This window comes from Xiphophorus maculatus, chromosome 22, assembly GCF_002775205.1.
Source record: "Xiphophorus maculatus strain JP 163 A chromosome 22, X_maculatus-5.0-male, whole genome shotgun sequence".
Taxonomy (NCBI): Eukaryota; Metazoa; Chordata; class Actinopteri; order Cyprinodontiformes; family Poeciliidae; genus Xiphophorus; species Xiphophorus maculatus.
This window is the reverse complement of record NC_036464.1, coordinates 7065822-7081910: the sequence shown is the minus strand read 5'-3', so window position 1 is coordinate 7081910 and position 16089 is coordinate 7065822. Positions and strand designations below refer to the sequence as shown.

Here is a 16089-nt window from a genome sequence, read left to right as displayed (position 1 = left end):
TTTTTAGCAGCTGGTGTGATCCTAGACATGAGGATCCTGTACACTGTCCTATTTCTGTTATTTTAACCTTCCTTCAAGCACTGCTTTCTCAGGGTCAGTCTCCATCCACTCTGAAAGTTTATGTTGCTGCCATCTCTTGTTGGCATATGGTGGTGAGTGGAGAGACGATAGGCTGTAATAAGGATGTTTCTTTGTTTCTGAGAGGTGCCCGATGTTTGCACCCTCCCACACACCCTGTCGTGCCTGTGTGGGACCTCTCTCTTGTCCTTGCTACCCTGCAAGCTCCTCCGTTTGAACCCCTGGCAGAGGTGAACCTTGAGTGTTTGTCAAAAGACAGCTTTTCTCCTCACCATGGCTTTGGCGAAGCGAGTGGGTGAACTACATGCGTTGTCTGTTTAAGAGTCCTGTTGCCGTTGGAACCCAGCTGGTTCTGGCGTTTCTCCCTAAGGTGGCCTCATCATCTTCGAGCCACTCTGTACCTCTCCAGTTTTTGGGGTGGTTTCTTTTCTGTGTGTGATTCCTCAGGACCCTGTTGGTAATCGTCATCCAGTGCTCTAAGCACCACGTCTGGCGGTCAGTAGGGATGAAATAGAACGAAAGTTACGACTGTAACTACGGTTGTATGAATCCCGAATGACCGCCAGAGCTCTCGGTCCCTCGGAATCATTGTGTTTCACGAGAAGATTAAGGGACTGAGCTGTCATTGTCTATATAGATTTACCGGTGTCACTGGGGGTCACACATGACCATGTTGGTTTAAGATACTCGACCTGTGCATGCGCAAGAGTGATCATTCAGTGCTTTAAGCACTGCCTCAGTCATCCGGGATTCATAGGACCGTAGTTACAGTTGTAACTTTTGCTTTGTTTGCTGCATCAAAACTAGATAATTTTTTAAAATCAAGCCAAAACTATTATGGTTTTTAAATGACTACCAGATAAACATTAACTCATTTAAACTTAATTTGTTTTTTACTTCAGGATTTTTCTTTTTTACTTCTGGGTCTGCATCTTCATTTGTGTTGTCAGAAGGAAAACTAATGATATTGTTTGAAACTATTCCCTCCCTATAATGGACAAAATAATCAAATTCCTGCTCACAAAAGCAGGCCACTGGGCTTCACTGTGCCAGACAGTCTTTCATAACATCTTATATGGTAGTTCATATTCAGTTTTATACAAATATGTCTCCAAAGACTGAAAGCAATATTGGAATATAATGATCTGTCTTCAGAAACGGTAAAAAAAAGGAGAATTATGTTATTTATCAGCAGTGCTGAGGTTTATAGACTTTCTGACACCAAAACGTAATAAAATATTTTATTTAGAGATAAATAAAACACTGAAGATGTCTTTTTGTTTGTTTTTGCCTGTTGCAACTTTTGAAATTAGTCAGTTTAAGACAAAAATGATGTTATTTCAGGTCTATAACCTTCTGTGAGTGTTTTAATGTGTTCATTAAAAAAGAAGTGCAACTATGATTATGTGTCTGTTCCACTTTGAATGTTTTATGAAAGTCACTTTACGCTGCTCTTCTCCTTCGTCTTTTTTTCTCTCCAGGTCTCCATCTGTGCCCAGGTGGCTCGCGGCATGGAGCATCTGTCCAACCACCGCTTCGTTCACAAAGACCTTGCTGCCAGGAACTGTCTGATCAACAGTCAGAGACGGATCAAAGTGTCTTCACTGAGCCTCAGCAAAGACGTCTACAACAGGTCTGTTACAAACACAGTTATACAGCTGCAGCTTATAGTTGTTTCAGTAACTAAATAGAAAAAAATGGATTGTATACCTAAAGGAAGATCAACCAATTGAAAAGTGTCTCCATGCAATGTATAGTATATGTACCCAATTCTGGATCAAGGCCATTCCTCCAGATTCTGGAATCTTGATTTACAAAAAACATTTTTTTTTCCTTAGCCCAGGTAACATTTCTGAAGTGACTTAACACAAGGAAATTCAATGAATGTGTCCCATCTTCTCCCTGAAATCTCTGAGTGTGGTGATTCCTGAAGCTCTGACCTCAACCACAGTCCACGTCTCCTTAAAACTCTTCAGTTGACTTTGCTTCAAAATCCTCTCAATGCAGCTGTTATCTATGCTGTATGTGCACTGTTTTCTACCATATTTTTCCTTCCACTAAACTTTCCATTATTTTTTGTGAATGCAGCCTCCTTTTTAGGAAGGGCCTTTCATAGCTTACCATTCTTGTTTAGTGTGGCACTGTCTGCAGGAAAAACTAAATTCACAAATAATTTATTTAACCCAAAGAGAAATTAAATGTTGTCGTAACTCAGCATACAAGGATCATCAGAGTTGTTGTGGATGGTCATGCTGTGGGCAGAAAGGACCTCTAGTAGCAGTCAGTCTTGCAATGAATCTGAAGAGAACTCTGACTGAAGACTGTTGCTGTATCATAGTTTGACATCAGTTGGTAGCAAGTTCTGCTAATCCAGCCCATTTGCTTTTGCTGCTCCTTTTTAAATCTGTCTGGCTATATGATTGGAAAGCCGAACAGCGAGACGTTTGAGTACGGGATACGATCCTTCCCCATTATGATCGATGGAAAACATGGTTTGAACTTCTTTTGTATTATAAAAACTGACCGAAAGTAAAAAAGTAACACCAAAAATCTTGCAGCTGCACAGCAAGGTACTAAAAATTAACAAAAATCTACAAAAATAACAAATCAAAACTAACGTAACAGACCTCCAACATGCTCCCACCATGAGAAGAACAGTGGCAACATCCAGTGCACACCCAGTGGATTCTGCTTTTTAAGTTGACAAAATAAACTCCTGACCTAATCTCACTGTTTGAATTGAATTTGTGTCTTATGATTTATATTTCTGTGTGCAGTGAGTATTACCACTACAGACAGGCGTGGATCCCTTTGCGCTGGCTGCCAACAGAGTCCGTGTTCGAGGACGATTACTCCACCAAGTCCGACGTGTGGGCCTTTGGAGTGCTGATGTGGGAAGTTTTCAGTCTGGGAGAAATGCCGCACGACAAACTGAGCGATGACGAGGTTCTGGAAGGTAGGGCTGATTTCTTTCTTCAAGGTTTTTTTTGTTAAATAGATGGAGAAATGTGGTTCTTTGTCTTTAATTTTAACATAGAAATCTTGTGATGTTTTTGCTGCAGGTCTGAAGATGGGAAAACTGAAGCTTCCCGCACCGGATGGATGCCCCTCCAAAATTTACAAGCTCATGGTCCGCTGCTGGGTGCCCGGCCTCAAAGAGCGCCCCTCCTTCACCGACATCGTCAACGCCCTGGGAGATCAGCCCTCTGACAGCAAAGTCTGAGAGAACCGTCCACAAACTGAGGAGGGAACCAGAACTTCTGACCCTTTGTCCCTCTGAGGCACAAATGCTGGATTACTAGTCTCACTCATTTCAGGGAAGAGGTTTGAAGAGAGGACTTTAAAAAAAATTTTATTTCAGTTGAGGGTGGGAACTAGACTTTTGCTAAATCAATGGAAGCGCGATGATGGGCAAGTTCGGCCTTAGCTGCAGCATATATGAGTCTCCACAGTCCGTCTGCAGCAGCTCACAACCTCAGTGCCTCGAACCCACATCACACACTCAACCTAGCTGTCCACTGCCACCTTGTGGGGATGATAGGAACAACGCCCTGTTCTGATCAGTGGAGATTTTTCCTGAAACTAGGGGATCATCTGTGGAAGGAGATCTGGCTTCTTCAATTTAAAATGTTTCATATTTTAATGGTTACAAAACAGGCTCAAAAGGTCTGGAATTGATTTTAAAAGAAAAGCAGGAAAAGAGAGTGGAAAAAATTCCTCTCCCATTGTCTAAATGCAACTTTTCTTTAGTCCCTTTTTCTTTCCTCTCCTGCTTACATTTGTTCTTCCTTGTGTCCTACCTTTATTCCTTCATTTTGCCCTTTTTGTTCAATCCGTTTTTTCTTATGTCCTTCCATCCTTATTTGCGTCAATAATTTTTGTGCGTCTCTCCTTTTCTTCCCTCCTTTGTTCCTCTTTTCCTTCCTTATGATTTTTCTCCACATTTCTTATGTCCTTCTTTTCTTGATTCCCTCCTCCTTAATTGTCCCTCTCTTATCTTCCTTCCCTTTTTATTCCATTCCTTCCTTGTCCTTCCCACCTCCTCTCACTTTTATCCTTCCTTCCAGTTTTTCTTTTTCCCAGGTTATCAAATTAAATCTTGCCATACTGTAGAAATACCGGCCATTGTTTCAAGCTGAACATTTGTTTTCCATATTTCAAAAAAAGAGCATAGAGGACTGAGGAAGGTTGAGTCTGGAAATGTTTTTTAAATAAATTACGTGTAGGAACCCTGTCTTAAATATTTAATCTGCTCCTGTAATCTTTGAGTGGACAAGTGCTGATGCCGAACTCCTTTCGCTCAGACATACGTGGATAAAAGAAGAGGCCTAACCAAGCTTGCATGAAGGGTCACAGTCTGTTACGCTTCCAGTTTAAAACATCATCTGGCTATACTTCAGGAACAAACTGAAACAAACATTTTTAGCCAAGAATTTATATCAAAAGGACGAGTATATGTTGTTGTGTCAACTTCGAGGTGCTTTTTGTCTCACCAACGATGTCAACAGTTGCAGGGATTCAACCCATCTCCATGTTAAATGTGCAGTGTAACATCCACAGAGGTCCAATCATATTTTCTATCTTTTTATTTTTCTGTTTTTGTTTTTAATCAGTCGATCATCACACCAGACAAAGTGTACATAACGTAGAAGCCATGCACTAACTTCACTTGAGAGGACACCATGTTTCTTTGTGTAGAAGGATGCACAGGTACCTGTTTATTTATGATGAAGGTCCTGTTTTCTTTTTAATTGTTTATAATTGGTACTTCCATAACATTTTTATGCTACTTTTGTTTTCCCATGGTCCATCTCGGTGTGCATCCTAACAGAATATGCCAACAGTCGGCACACAGGAGGTCAAAAACGCTGACTGCAGGTCACCTGGACTCATTTAAGTGCCTAGAAAATGAAGGATTATCCTAACAGTCTCCCCCTTTTTTACATTATCTAATCAAATACAAAGGCCTTTGTTTATGAGCTTGTTTTTATGTTTTGTTTTTATGAATGCTAGGCACTCAAACCTAGACCTCTTGTTTTTTTTTTTTACTCTGCTTGAGCAAATGTTCACAGTACTCAGATATATTCAAAAGTATACATGCTGCTGTCAATAAAGGTGCACAGTGTTTTTACTCAATGTGAGTTTTTTTGTTTTAACTATTACGGTTTGCAGAATTCAAACTATGAAAAATACCGAAACTTATTTTTAGCAGGATCCGGGGCAGAACAGGAGTGGAAAAACATTTGCATCTGCAGACTTTTTCTCGTGTTTTCTTTTTAAACAAATGCACATTCTATTATTTATGGAGCATGTAAACCATATACAGGAAGTATCTTTGTGTGGAAAGAAAAAGCAAAAACTTTGTTGATTTAGTTCAGAGGTTCCCAATTCCAGTCCTGGAGAGCAATCCTGTTGCGTTTAGATGCACCTCTGCTCCAGGCTCATTAGCAGGCTTCTGCAGAGGTGGATAACAGCAGGTGAGGGAATTCAGATGTGCAGAAGAGGAGATGCAGGATCACAAACAATCTGGGAAGAAGTGCACAGTTATTACCATTAGTGTGTATGGTTGTTTATCCTGTATGTTGCATCGTGATGACCTAGCGATCTGTCCAGGGTGTTCCCTGCCTCTTAGGCAATGACCGTCATGACTCTGCATGACTAACAATGTGGTCGTTTCTCAGGTAATGGATAACTTCTTTCACCTTGTGTATTTTCTTTGGCTTCGTTTTACACTTCACTGATGTTTTATAATAGCTAACTTTGAGCCTTCTTCCAGTAACAGCCTCCACACTGAAGAGAGTTGTCAGGGTGTTGCTATGTTGTTTCTTAGATGGACAAAGGTTGGATTTTTAAGTTTCTGCCTGGCCTGGACTAGTCGACCTAAAACTTTGGGGATTTTAGTACAGAAGTAAAACTATTTTTATAGCACAATACAACAGATCAGATCAGTCCACTGATCTCATACATAGTTTAATAATTTAATAATAGTTTAGTAGTTTTATATTACTGTTGATTGTTTTCTCAATTATTGACTAACTTCATGCCAAATGTTTGAGACAGGTGTGAATTAGTCATGCTCATAGTTTTGAGTATATAATAATTAAGGTTTGTGTATGAATCAGGTTCCAGCTCGTATCAAACTACAGTCCATCTGTTTTCTCTGAGCTGATGTCGCAATAAGTGAATATATATCCAGCAGCTCTTGAGAGAGAGCCTGTCAGAAATGTAATGAAGCATCTGTTCTAACCTGCCTGTTGGGAGAAGGAAGTGGGAGGAGAATCAATACCTTAACCACTGAAGCCTCTTGGCCAATTTTTCTCTAGCAACATTTGTTTGTTTTTTTGAGGACATTTTTTAAAGTGTCTATTCATAAAGTCATGACTAATTGTAATGCACTTAGTTAACGCTGCTTGTTTTAGTTGTCCTGGCAACCTGGATTCTTGCATTCAGTGGTTACAAGGACGAAAACTAAAGGGCAGATACTGACACTTAAATATTAGACACACAGGTTTTGGCGACTGTCAAAACCTGTGTGTCTATCTGATAAAAAGTAATTTAGTCTAATCTTTGCATCTGGGTGTGACTATAAGATGTTGATTCTAACCGATTAATACTTCTTATAAAAAGTATCTTTTGAGCTATTTGATTGCCTTAAGGGAATTTTGTGGTGCATATTTTGTACTCTAAAAAGTTTACTATATGTTGGAATGCATAATGCAAGCAACATTTAGTGGTATCCCTGGTAAAAAAGTGTAAAAAAAAAAAGTAAAAATAATTAAATATTTTATTGCAGCATCAAAATCAAAGCTTTTATTGTAAGTACATGCATTAATTCAGAAATAGTTTTGATACGATTATTTGTTCCTCTGACAAATAATTGTAATTAAGCATTAATTGAAGACTAAAATTGAGTTTATAGAGCAGCAAACGCTTCAGGTGAAGTTAATGACTACCGTTCTGTAAGGTGGAGGATCTGTGATGCTGTGGGCCAGTTTGAATTTGAATTTATTTCACAAGCGACGTTGCATATTAACCAACACGAGTACATGAAAACAAACATGTAAAGTGGTAAAGGAGATCCACCATCCTCAGAGGCTGCAGTCCTCAATGCAGCTGGACCTGGTTCAGTTCCAGGTTCTGGGCATTTTTCTGTAATGTCCACAAAGCAAGGAATCATTGAAATGCATTTGCAGCAAGGTCATAAGATTGTAGCACAATGGCGCTGTATTAACAACCTTTTGCGCAGGCAAAGACTTTCTTCTTTCTTTTGCTATTTGTATTGGAAATATGAACAAGATTTAAACGGGTTCAAAACAAGTTATTTTTTTGCATCATCTCTTTTACCAAAGAGCTATTTCCTTGGAGTTTTGGTATGTTAAAGAAAAGAAACTGCATAAGAAGAGGGAAAACTAATTGAATGTATCAAAACACAGACTCAGAGAAATGCATTCTTTCAGTTGAGTTTAGATGTATTTTATAACTGTTTGGAAAGGTCTGTACAAATTCAAAATTATAGCTTAGCTAATGTCAACAGTGTTACGCCTGGTATTTCAGTTGATTTGCAGATTGTATGAGTTCATGTTCTTTTTTCTTTTCTTTTTCTACCTCTTAAAGGTCAGTGACTTAACTAATCAAAACTATATCTGAGCATAGCATAAGGAGTGTTCTTCTCATGACTACCTTCAGCAATCAGATTTGGTTTTCCTGGAATCAAAATGAAAAGAATCAAGGAGTGGCTCTAGACTTGCACAGCATCAATTTCAGTCTGTCAACAAACTGAGAAAACATTCAGGATCTCAAGGCCACCAGCAGAGGGCCTCAGAGAGCAACTGAATTCCATTAATCCATTGTTTATACCCGCCGTTGGTGTTGGGTGAGAGGCAGGGTCCATCCTGGTCAGGTTGCCAGGCCATCACAGGGCAACACGGAGATACACAGGACAAACAAGTCATGCAGTCATAATCTAGAACCAGTTAACCTAACAGCCATCTCTCTGGACCGTGAGGAAGCTGCAATACCCAGAAAGATCCTATGTATGCACTGGGAGAATATGCAAACTCCATGTTGCCAGACTGGATTCAAATCCCCACAGTGCTTACAATTGTCCACTGTGCAACCGTGTAATTATTTAAAAAAAAAAAACACACACACACACACAAACTTGAAGGTTAGTCTTTTTTTGCTGCTTGGGTCACATTTTATGTAATTTCTGACTATATAAAGTAAACTGTCTGATCACTCTGTTGAAAAGCTGTTTATATCATCCGAAGTACTACTATTTTATTAAATACTTGCATTACTGATCAGGTTGTCAAGCAAAACATTTGGTTATAGTCACAGAAGCACAAACTCTACCCTATGTTTATGTCACCTGAGATATTTGCTTCATAATCCTCTCAAGTCTGTAGTTATCACTACACCTTAATGAAAAAACTTCATCCTCCCACTAAACTCCCTATTAAAGATAACTGGCAACAGCTCTGCTTGAAGAGCCATCTTCTTTGAGAACTTTTTAGTAGCATTGCTGTGGTCTCAGCTAAAGCCAAGTTTTGCATGAAAACATTTATAGTTAAGATGTTTTCTAGGTCGGAGTTTACTTTGTAACACCCACTCGAAATGCAAAGTTGTTTTTTTTTATTATTATTTACTCTATTTGCATTATTTTGGTGTCCCTGCTTTTCCACGGTGACGTTGACATTAGCTCAACCATGTTGGTATTTATTCTAATGAGTGTTTCTCATCGACCAATCACAGCGCTATTCAGATAATCCTCAGCCAATCGACGAGAGACGCTGTGACTCACCAAATAAGGAGAGACAGCACCAAATAAGGAAACGTATCTCTTTATAAGGAGGGAAGTAGTCCCTCGTTCTGGTATCACTCCGCTCTTAAATGCGGTATTTTTAAGCTAGGTGGTTGTTTTCGCTTCTGGATCAGGGACATATGGAGATTTTAATCAAGTATAAGTGAATGGTGATATATGTGCACGAATCGATAGGTTTGAATCGTTTCTTTTTTTAAACGTAGAGCGGACTATCTGACTCGGCGGAATCGTTCGTGAGGCGCTCTTCGCGCTTTCCTTTTTGAGAAAGTGCTCGGAGTTTTGGAAATAGAGGAGGAGGGTGAGCCTAACTGAGCCGGGGTTTACGGGTCTTGGGGGCAGCATCAGTTTGTAAAGTTTGTATCGGTTATTTCCTGGACTCCGCAATCTGTCATCTGGCCCGGTGTGTTTACAGTTACTGGCCCGGACGTGTATGCGCTTTAACAGCCCCTCACGGTTCGACACGCTCCAGCTTCTCTGGCTGGCGTTCAGAGACTCGCTTCTGTGAATATAATGTTACCTAGCCAGGTCGGATCGGCACCATCTGGAAACGGGTCGGCATCGGGCAGGACTGCTACGGCACACGGGCCGGGGATTCGTCCCGTTTTGGTCCGAACTGGTCAAGCCTTACCGGGGGTCGGTGAGAGCGGCGGAGCTGCGGGGCGACAGGGGGAGAGAGAGGCTGCCGGGATGCTGGGGGCAAACGGGCCAGGGGGTTCTAGAGGGGCGAGACCGGGGAACGGGGCCGGGTTGAACCCCCTGCAGACTGCCGTCCAAGGAGGCATTGTGGGGTTAAACCCCGGGGTGGTGATGCCCCATGGAGCCCGCTTCGACCCGGACCGGGATAGTGCTCCTCTATGCAGCGGCTCGGATAATGATTCGGACTCTGGAGACGAGGATGACCCGGTGGGTTCACTCGGGGACAGCAGGAGAGGGGTGAAGAGGGAAAGGGGGGAGATGGAAGGGGCGGCGGCGGGACAGGAGCTGGGAGTACCCCCCGGAGGGTACGGCATGGTGACCGGAGGAGTTGCCGGGGCGAAGCCGGGGAAGAAGACACGTGGGCGGGTAAAAATAAAGATGGAATTTATCGATAACAAGTTGAGACGCTACACCACGTTCAGCAAGAGGAAGACGGGCATTATGAAAAAGGTGAGGTGTTAAAAGTGTTTTGTGTTTATTGTCCCAGCCGACCTCTGCAGTGCTTTGCCAATTTTTCAGGTTTCACACATACCAGGGTTAACTTCATGCATTTTGTTGGGGTTAACGTAATTGACTAAATTAAAGTAGTGTAGAAGTGTCAAGATGAGGAAAAGTGGAGTGTGTCTCCACCAACTTTTGCAAATCAACTTAAGTTTTAATGAATTTATGTCTGCACTTTGAGTAGGCCATTTTTGGGTCAATTCTAATTGAGACTAGAGTTAGAAATGCATGATGCTTTCCCACCATGTGTTCAGGGTGATGTGCAGTGTCGTTTTTCTGCATGTAGGCCAGAAAGTTCAACTTGGGTCACGTTTCCTGTGTGCCCTACACATCTTTCTATTACAACTTCTGCACTGATAGATTCCCCCACATGAACTGTGGAACTTTGCAACTCCTCCAGAGTTACTGCTGGCCTTTTGGATGCTTCTCTGAAGATTGGTTAATTTAGGTGGATGGCCATATCTTGGAAGGTTTGCGGTTTTGCCACACTCTTCCTCATTTCCGACAATGGATTGAACAGTGTTTGTGATTTGTCCAACATTTTAAGTATGGTTATGTAACCCAAACCTGTTTGAAATGTCTCAACATTATCTCTGACTTTATTTTAGGGGTATCAGAGTAAAGTGAATATAAATGAAGGCCTGATTTCATAGAATTTTAACAGTTTGGAAAAACATGTTTCTTCCACCTCACATTGATTCATAACTTTGTGTTGGGTTATCACATAAAATCCCAATAAAACACAATTAAGTTTGTAGTTGTAATATGACAAGGTGAAAAATCTGATAAAGAAGGAACGCTTAAAGTTATAATAGAGAGTAAATTCAAGTGTTTATTCACAGGAGCAGATCAGTCCATTTCTTGTGACGAAACAGTTGTACCACAATGTGACTCAGTGGGTGCAAGGAAGTCAGAGCAAAGGGCTGTAAATAGGTTTGAGCCAATGACAGTTCTATTTGTGACCATGCCTCACCCCCCCAACTAACACACACACAGACTCTCAGATTTCCAAATATCCTGATGCACTCATTCATACACAGGTTCCCAGACAGCACACCTTTACAGGTTCATTAAGAAGGCCTGCGTCTTCTGCAAAGAAGCTCCTTTCAACTACATCGGTGCACAGACTGTTGCCTCCGCCACCGCAAAGGAGGGCCATGTGGCAGCGAGCAGCAGTAGTCTTCATGTGCCAACAGCTGAATAAGCCAGAGGGGAAACGGATCAGAGGATGGTCAGAGAGCGCTCACAGTGGAGTCTGTGCATGCAGCATGACTCTACATCCTCTTGCAGGCTTCTAGTCTGTCTTTTTTGCTTTCGGTTTTGTTAGCTCAGAGTGACAGGTGACACTGAAGATCTGAGGATGACAATTTCCTCTTCATCCTAATCTTCAAAGCCTGTGTTGGTGCCTGTCAAGCAGTAGTTTTTTGAGAGCTTTGCAAAGCAGTCGCCTATTTGCTAGATATTCACCAATCTGGTTTTTACCGATATTTGTGGATTATTTTGTTGTTTTGATTTTTTTCTTTTTCGGACACAAAACAGAAAAAAATGTGTTCCTCTGTTAAAGAACAGATATAATAGTTCTGAACCCTGCCAAAAGTGAAAGCAGTAAAATAAATTATCCCCATTTATTGCATTAAAACACATATTCCTAACCTTTTTATCAGATAAAAAAAAAAAAGCTTAACAAAAGAACTTAAAGTACTTACAATGGCTGCTTTTTTATAAACCAAAATCTATGGGAGTTCTTTGGTTAAGATGCAGCTCATGACTGAGAGGGGAAATTCAGATTTTTCAGTATTTGACCCCCCGATCTGAGCAGATTGAGGGGAAAATAGTCAGATTTTGATCTGTAGATAATAATTTATCATGTCTCTAAAAAAACCCACAAAATTTGCAGATTTTATATAAAAAATGCATCTAAGATATTCAAAGGAAAGTGCAGTTTGGAGAGCTGAAATACCTGGGTGCAATTGGGTGGCATTTGCAAAGCAGCCAATCCAAGAACTTCATTCATTTTCCTTGGTGCTGATTGGCTGTGTCAGAGGAGTGTGGATCTTGCATTTCAAGGTATATTTGGTATTTGAATGATTTAAATATGCAGTACTAAGCGTTTTCTTGAAGGGAGACTTGAATATTCCTGAATTTCAGCTAATCTGGGGGTCCACTGTATTTTATTTGGCTAAAACTCAGATTTGGCCCAAGTTATAAGCAATCTAAGCAGCTGGTTAGTGCTCCATATCCAGCAGGAGGCACCCAAGAGCATTAGAAATGTCACATGAGTTGGATTTAATATAGTAAATTTCTTTTATTTAAAGTTCAAATTAGTTGTAATCATACAAAATAAAACTTTTTTAAATGACCTTTAAAACAATCGGTTTTCTATTCTGTGGATATTTTTGCTTGTGTTAAAATATTTAGATGTTGAATAGATTTATATTTTGCATGTGGTATTTCCACATTGTACTTTTCTCTATTCTACAGAAGTGAGAATAAACTAGTGTAAAGATGCCTGTGTGTTGGTAATGCATTTATTGAAGATGGATAATAAAAAGCGGGTAATCGTTGGTTTGAGAGGACTGAAGCAGCATAAGTTTTGATTAGGGCCCCATAACTCCATTTAAAGTTAATTATTGTGGAACTTTGTCTGTAGTTATTTCACTATAAAAGGAGTGATGAACACCTTCATTAAAGGCTAACATAAACACTTAGTTAAATGTTTTGAGGCGCATGCACGGTTCTCTCTCTGCTGAATTTCTTTTGGTTTTTAATGTTTTGGTGTTTTTTTTTCCCTAGACTGTTGTCGTGGAAACTGAAGTGTCTTTATGTAGGCTCTTGGCAACGTGAACACTATTTGACAACGCGGGGAGGTTTTTTTTTTTTTTTTTTTTTTTTTAAGCGGTTGCCCACACTAATGCCAGCCATGACAGAAATTGACAGGTGGGTGGAGTGGGTAGATTTATAGTAGTTTGGTCTCTAACAAGGAGGAGCTCTGTTTCTGTTTTTGAAGGATGCAGAGAGCACAGATCGACCCACATCTTCCTTTCCCTTTACTTTACATGCCTGATGACCTAAAGTGCATCATAAAAACCAAGCAAGACAGTGGAAGGTACAGAGAAAATTGTCAAAGTTTCTACAGGTTATTTAGTGAACACATGACGTGTGTGGAAAGAAGGCACTCTGTTCAGAGGATCCAAAAATGAAACACCCTCCTCCTCAACGTAGCGGTGGCAGTTTCATGCTGTGGGGATTTTCCTCCTCTTCAGTAGGGTCAGGCATGTTGCCCAGAGTTGATGGGAGTGATATATTGAGCTAAATCAAGAAAAATTTTAATAAAAGCCAATAAGAGGCTTAAAAATGAAGTGACAGAACAACAACTCTAAGCACACAGCCAGAGCTGCGAAGGAATGGTTTTCTAGAGTTGGGCCGCTCATGGTGGCAGCATGTTGGAGTGGATCTGTTACTTTAGTTCTTATGTGTTGACTTTTGTTCATGATTTTTTTTTTCTTTTTGGTTGAGGCATGTTTGGACAATTATTCTCTCTGGTTTTGGATGCTGTACAGCTGGAAGGATTTTTGCTTTTCTCACTTTCGGATATTTGTTATGATAAGTTACCGTGGGAGCAGCGTCAAAATCAAATTGGGTGGATTACCAGAGTTTGCCAATTGATGGCGTCATCCGGGACGTGTTATGTCGTCTCTGCTGCCTGGAAATTGAGCTGTTAGCATGCCATGAAAGTCACAAGGCTGTAATACAGCAACATGCTTCAGTCAGAGGCTACTTAAGATTTGTTGCGAGACTGACTGCTACTGGACATCCTTCCTGCCTGTAGCATGAATTTAAAGATACTTGGGTCTTTAAATTATAAGTTCTCTAAAGGGTAAATAAAGTATCTTTGAATTCAATTCAATTTAGATCAAAGCATATTTGTTTGCTCAAATGGCCTTGTCAAAGTCTAGACCTAAATACAGTTGGGAAACTGTGACAGAACTTTATAAGTTGATGTTGAAAGGTGTTTCCATCCAATCAAAGCTAATTTGCAGCAAGGAGTGGACACTATGTAACAGTTTAGAAATGATCCCAGCTGCTCTGAGTGAATGTTGCTTTGTCTGCAGGTTTAAAAAAAAAAAAAGACAAGTGATACAGGAACTTTTTAGGAACTGATCTGCAGGAACAATTCATTCACTTTTCAACCTGCAGGATGAGTAATTTTCTCTGGTCTCATTTTGTTCAGTTGGAGAACATGCATCCCTCAGGGTTCCTTTGTTTGTTTTAAGAAGCTATGAAGACAAATTACCGGCACTAATGGATGTTTTCGTTACTTGATTACCTTGCTGTTCCTGGAAGCATAGCTGTACAAAACTGTGTAATAAGCAAATAATGACCAAATCCTGTCAGCTCAGTCAGAGAAGCCAAAATGTTAATTGTTTTGATTAAATTAGGGGTTTATTATAAAAAAATTCATTAATGGGTTTTATTAAAACTTTGTCCATAAGCCCTGTTTTGTACTGGAAAGTACAGTACTGTGGTGGTCCTGGTAGATTTAAAGGAAACCTTTCTCATTGTCTATTTAGGATTTAGTCATAATGCTTTAATTTCTTGGTTTTTGACTGTGATCTGTTTTTCGTTATATTTCCTGATAAGTCAGGAATATGTGATGCAAATTTCCTAGTTTATTATTAATGTCTGGTGTTGCTGCTAGAAAAAATTTACATTTTCTGTTCTGCTTTTCTTGAAACTGTGAATAGCTGCTTTTAACTTCTGAGAGGCTTCATTTTAATGTTCGTTACTTTTACAGAAACAAGTTAATTAATCTGCATCTGCCCTGGTCTAATCAATCAGCTAAGCTGTCAAATGGTTTAAGGCGGACCAGAAGAGGTCTACTCAACTAGAATCTGAGAAATATTTCAGTGAGGACCTGAAATTTAACAAGAGACAGGAACAGATTTCTGAAAGTTTAGTTTAGGTATGAGTCTGAGATGAGGATGTAGGCTGCCCAGAAGTTTAACATTGAAGTAAATCAAACCGAAATGACCCCTATCAGTTTGTCCAGCTTTCTGTTCTTTGATCAACTCACTACTTTGTCCAACCCTCTGTCCCTCTATCCACCAATTGGCTTGTCGAATTGTTCTTCTGTCTACCCATCGAATTATCCATTTGTCCTTTCGTGTACTTGTCCAGCCATTCTTTCATCTAGCCATCAAATGTCAGTCAGCCCTTTTGTCCACCCTCTGGTTTCTCCATCTGTCCTTCCGTCCATCCACTGGATTGTCCAACTACCCATCCATCTGTAAGTCCATCTATTCATCGGCTTGTCCAACTCTCCATCCTTCCAACCACCCAACAGTTTGTTCAACCATTTTTCTGTCTACTTATCCAACTGTTCTTTTGTCTTTCTTTCCAAATATCCTTCAGTCTACCTATTCCAGATGTCTTTCCGTTTACCTGTCCAGGGGTCCTTCTGTCTCCCTGTCCAACCGTTTTTTTCATCTACTCATTGGTTTGTCTAACCCCTCATTTGTTCATTCATCTATCGATCAGTTTGTCCTACAATCTACCTATTGGTTTGTCTTGCTGCCTTTCAGCTCTTTTGTCCATCCACTGGTTTGTCTGCTTGTCCATTTGTCTAATCCTTCCATCTACCAGTCAGTTTTCCCATTCATTTATCTAACTATGTCTCCGTCCAGCCAACAACTCAACTATTTTACCAACCTCCTGTCAGGTTTTTTTGTCTGTCCATCAAACAGTTTGTGTAACCATGTATTCATCAGTTTGTCTGAACAAACTGTTGGATCAACATGAATTAACTTACTCAACTGGCACCTGACTGCTCATCAGTTTTTGTTCATTTGCCTGTGAATTTGTTTGTCCATCTGTCCAGTTTGTCTGTCCATCCAGGTGTTTGTCTGACCATACACTTTTGTGTTTGTCCAATTTTCTGTCAGGTTTTCTAACAAACAGCAAGTTCTTTTCTTCAACCACAGTGATGGCCA

General features: G+C 40.3%; 2 protein-coding genes across 6 annotated transcripts in view; both read left to right on the top strand.

Moving 5' to 3' along the window:
• Positions 1 to 5214, top strand: part of ptk7 (protein tyrosine kinase 7 (inactive)) — a 79922-nt gene extending 74708 nt beyond the window's left edge. Inside the window, exons 18-20 of the mRNA XM_023327019.1 lie at positions 1560 to 1711; positions 2856 to 3034; positions 3141 to 5214. Coding sequence (XP_023182787.1) covers positions 1560 to 1711; positions 2856 to 3034; positions 3141 to 3301 — 492 coding nt within the window. The 3' untranslated portion in view covers positions 3302 to 5214. The remainder of the gene's footprint in view (positions 1 to 1559; positions 1712 to 2855; positions 3035 to 3140) is intronic.
• A 3938-nt stretch (positions 5215 to 9152) lies between these two features.
• srf (serum response factor) overlaps positions 9153 to 16089 on the top strand; it is a 32282-nt gene continuing 25345 nt past the window's right edge. For 3 of the 5 annotated variants that reach the window (XM_023327032.1, XM_023327031.1, XM_023327033.1), the window contains exon 1: positions 9153 to 10048. In XM_023327032.1, coding sequence (XP_023182800.1) covers positions 9413 to 10048 — 636 coding nt within the window. In that variant the 5' untranslated portion in view covers positions 9153 to 9412. The remainder of the gene's footprint in view (positions 10049 to 16089) is intronic. The other 2 variants (XM_023327035.1, XM_023327034.1) reach the window with 1 other exon arrangement.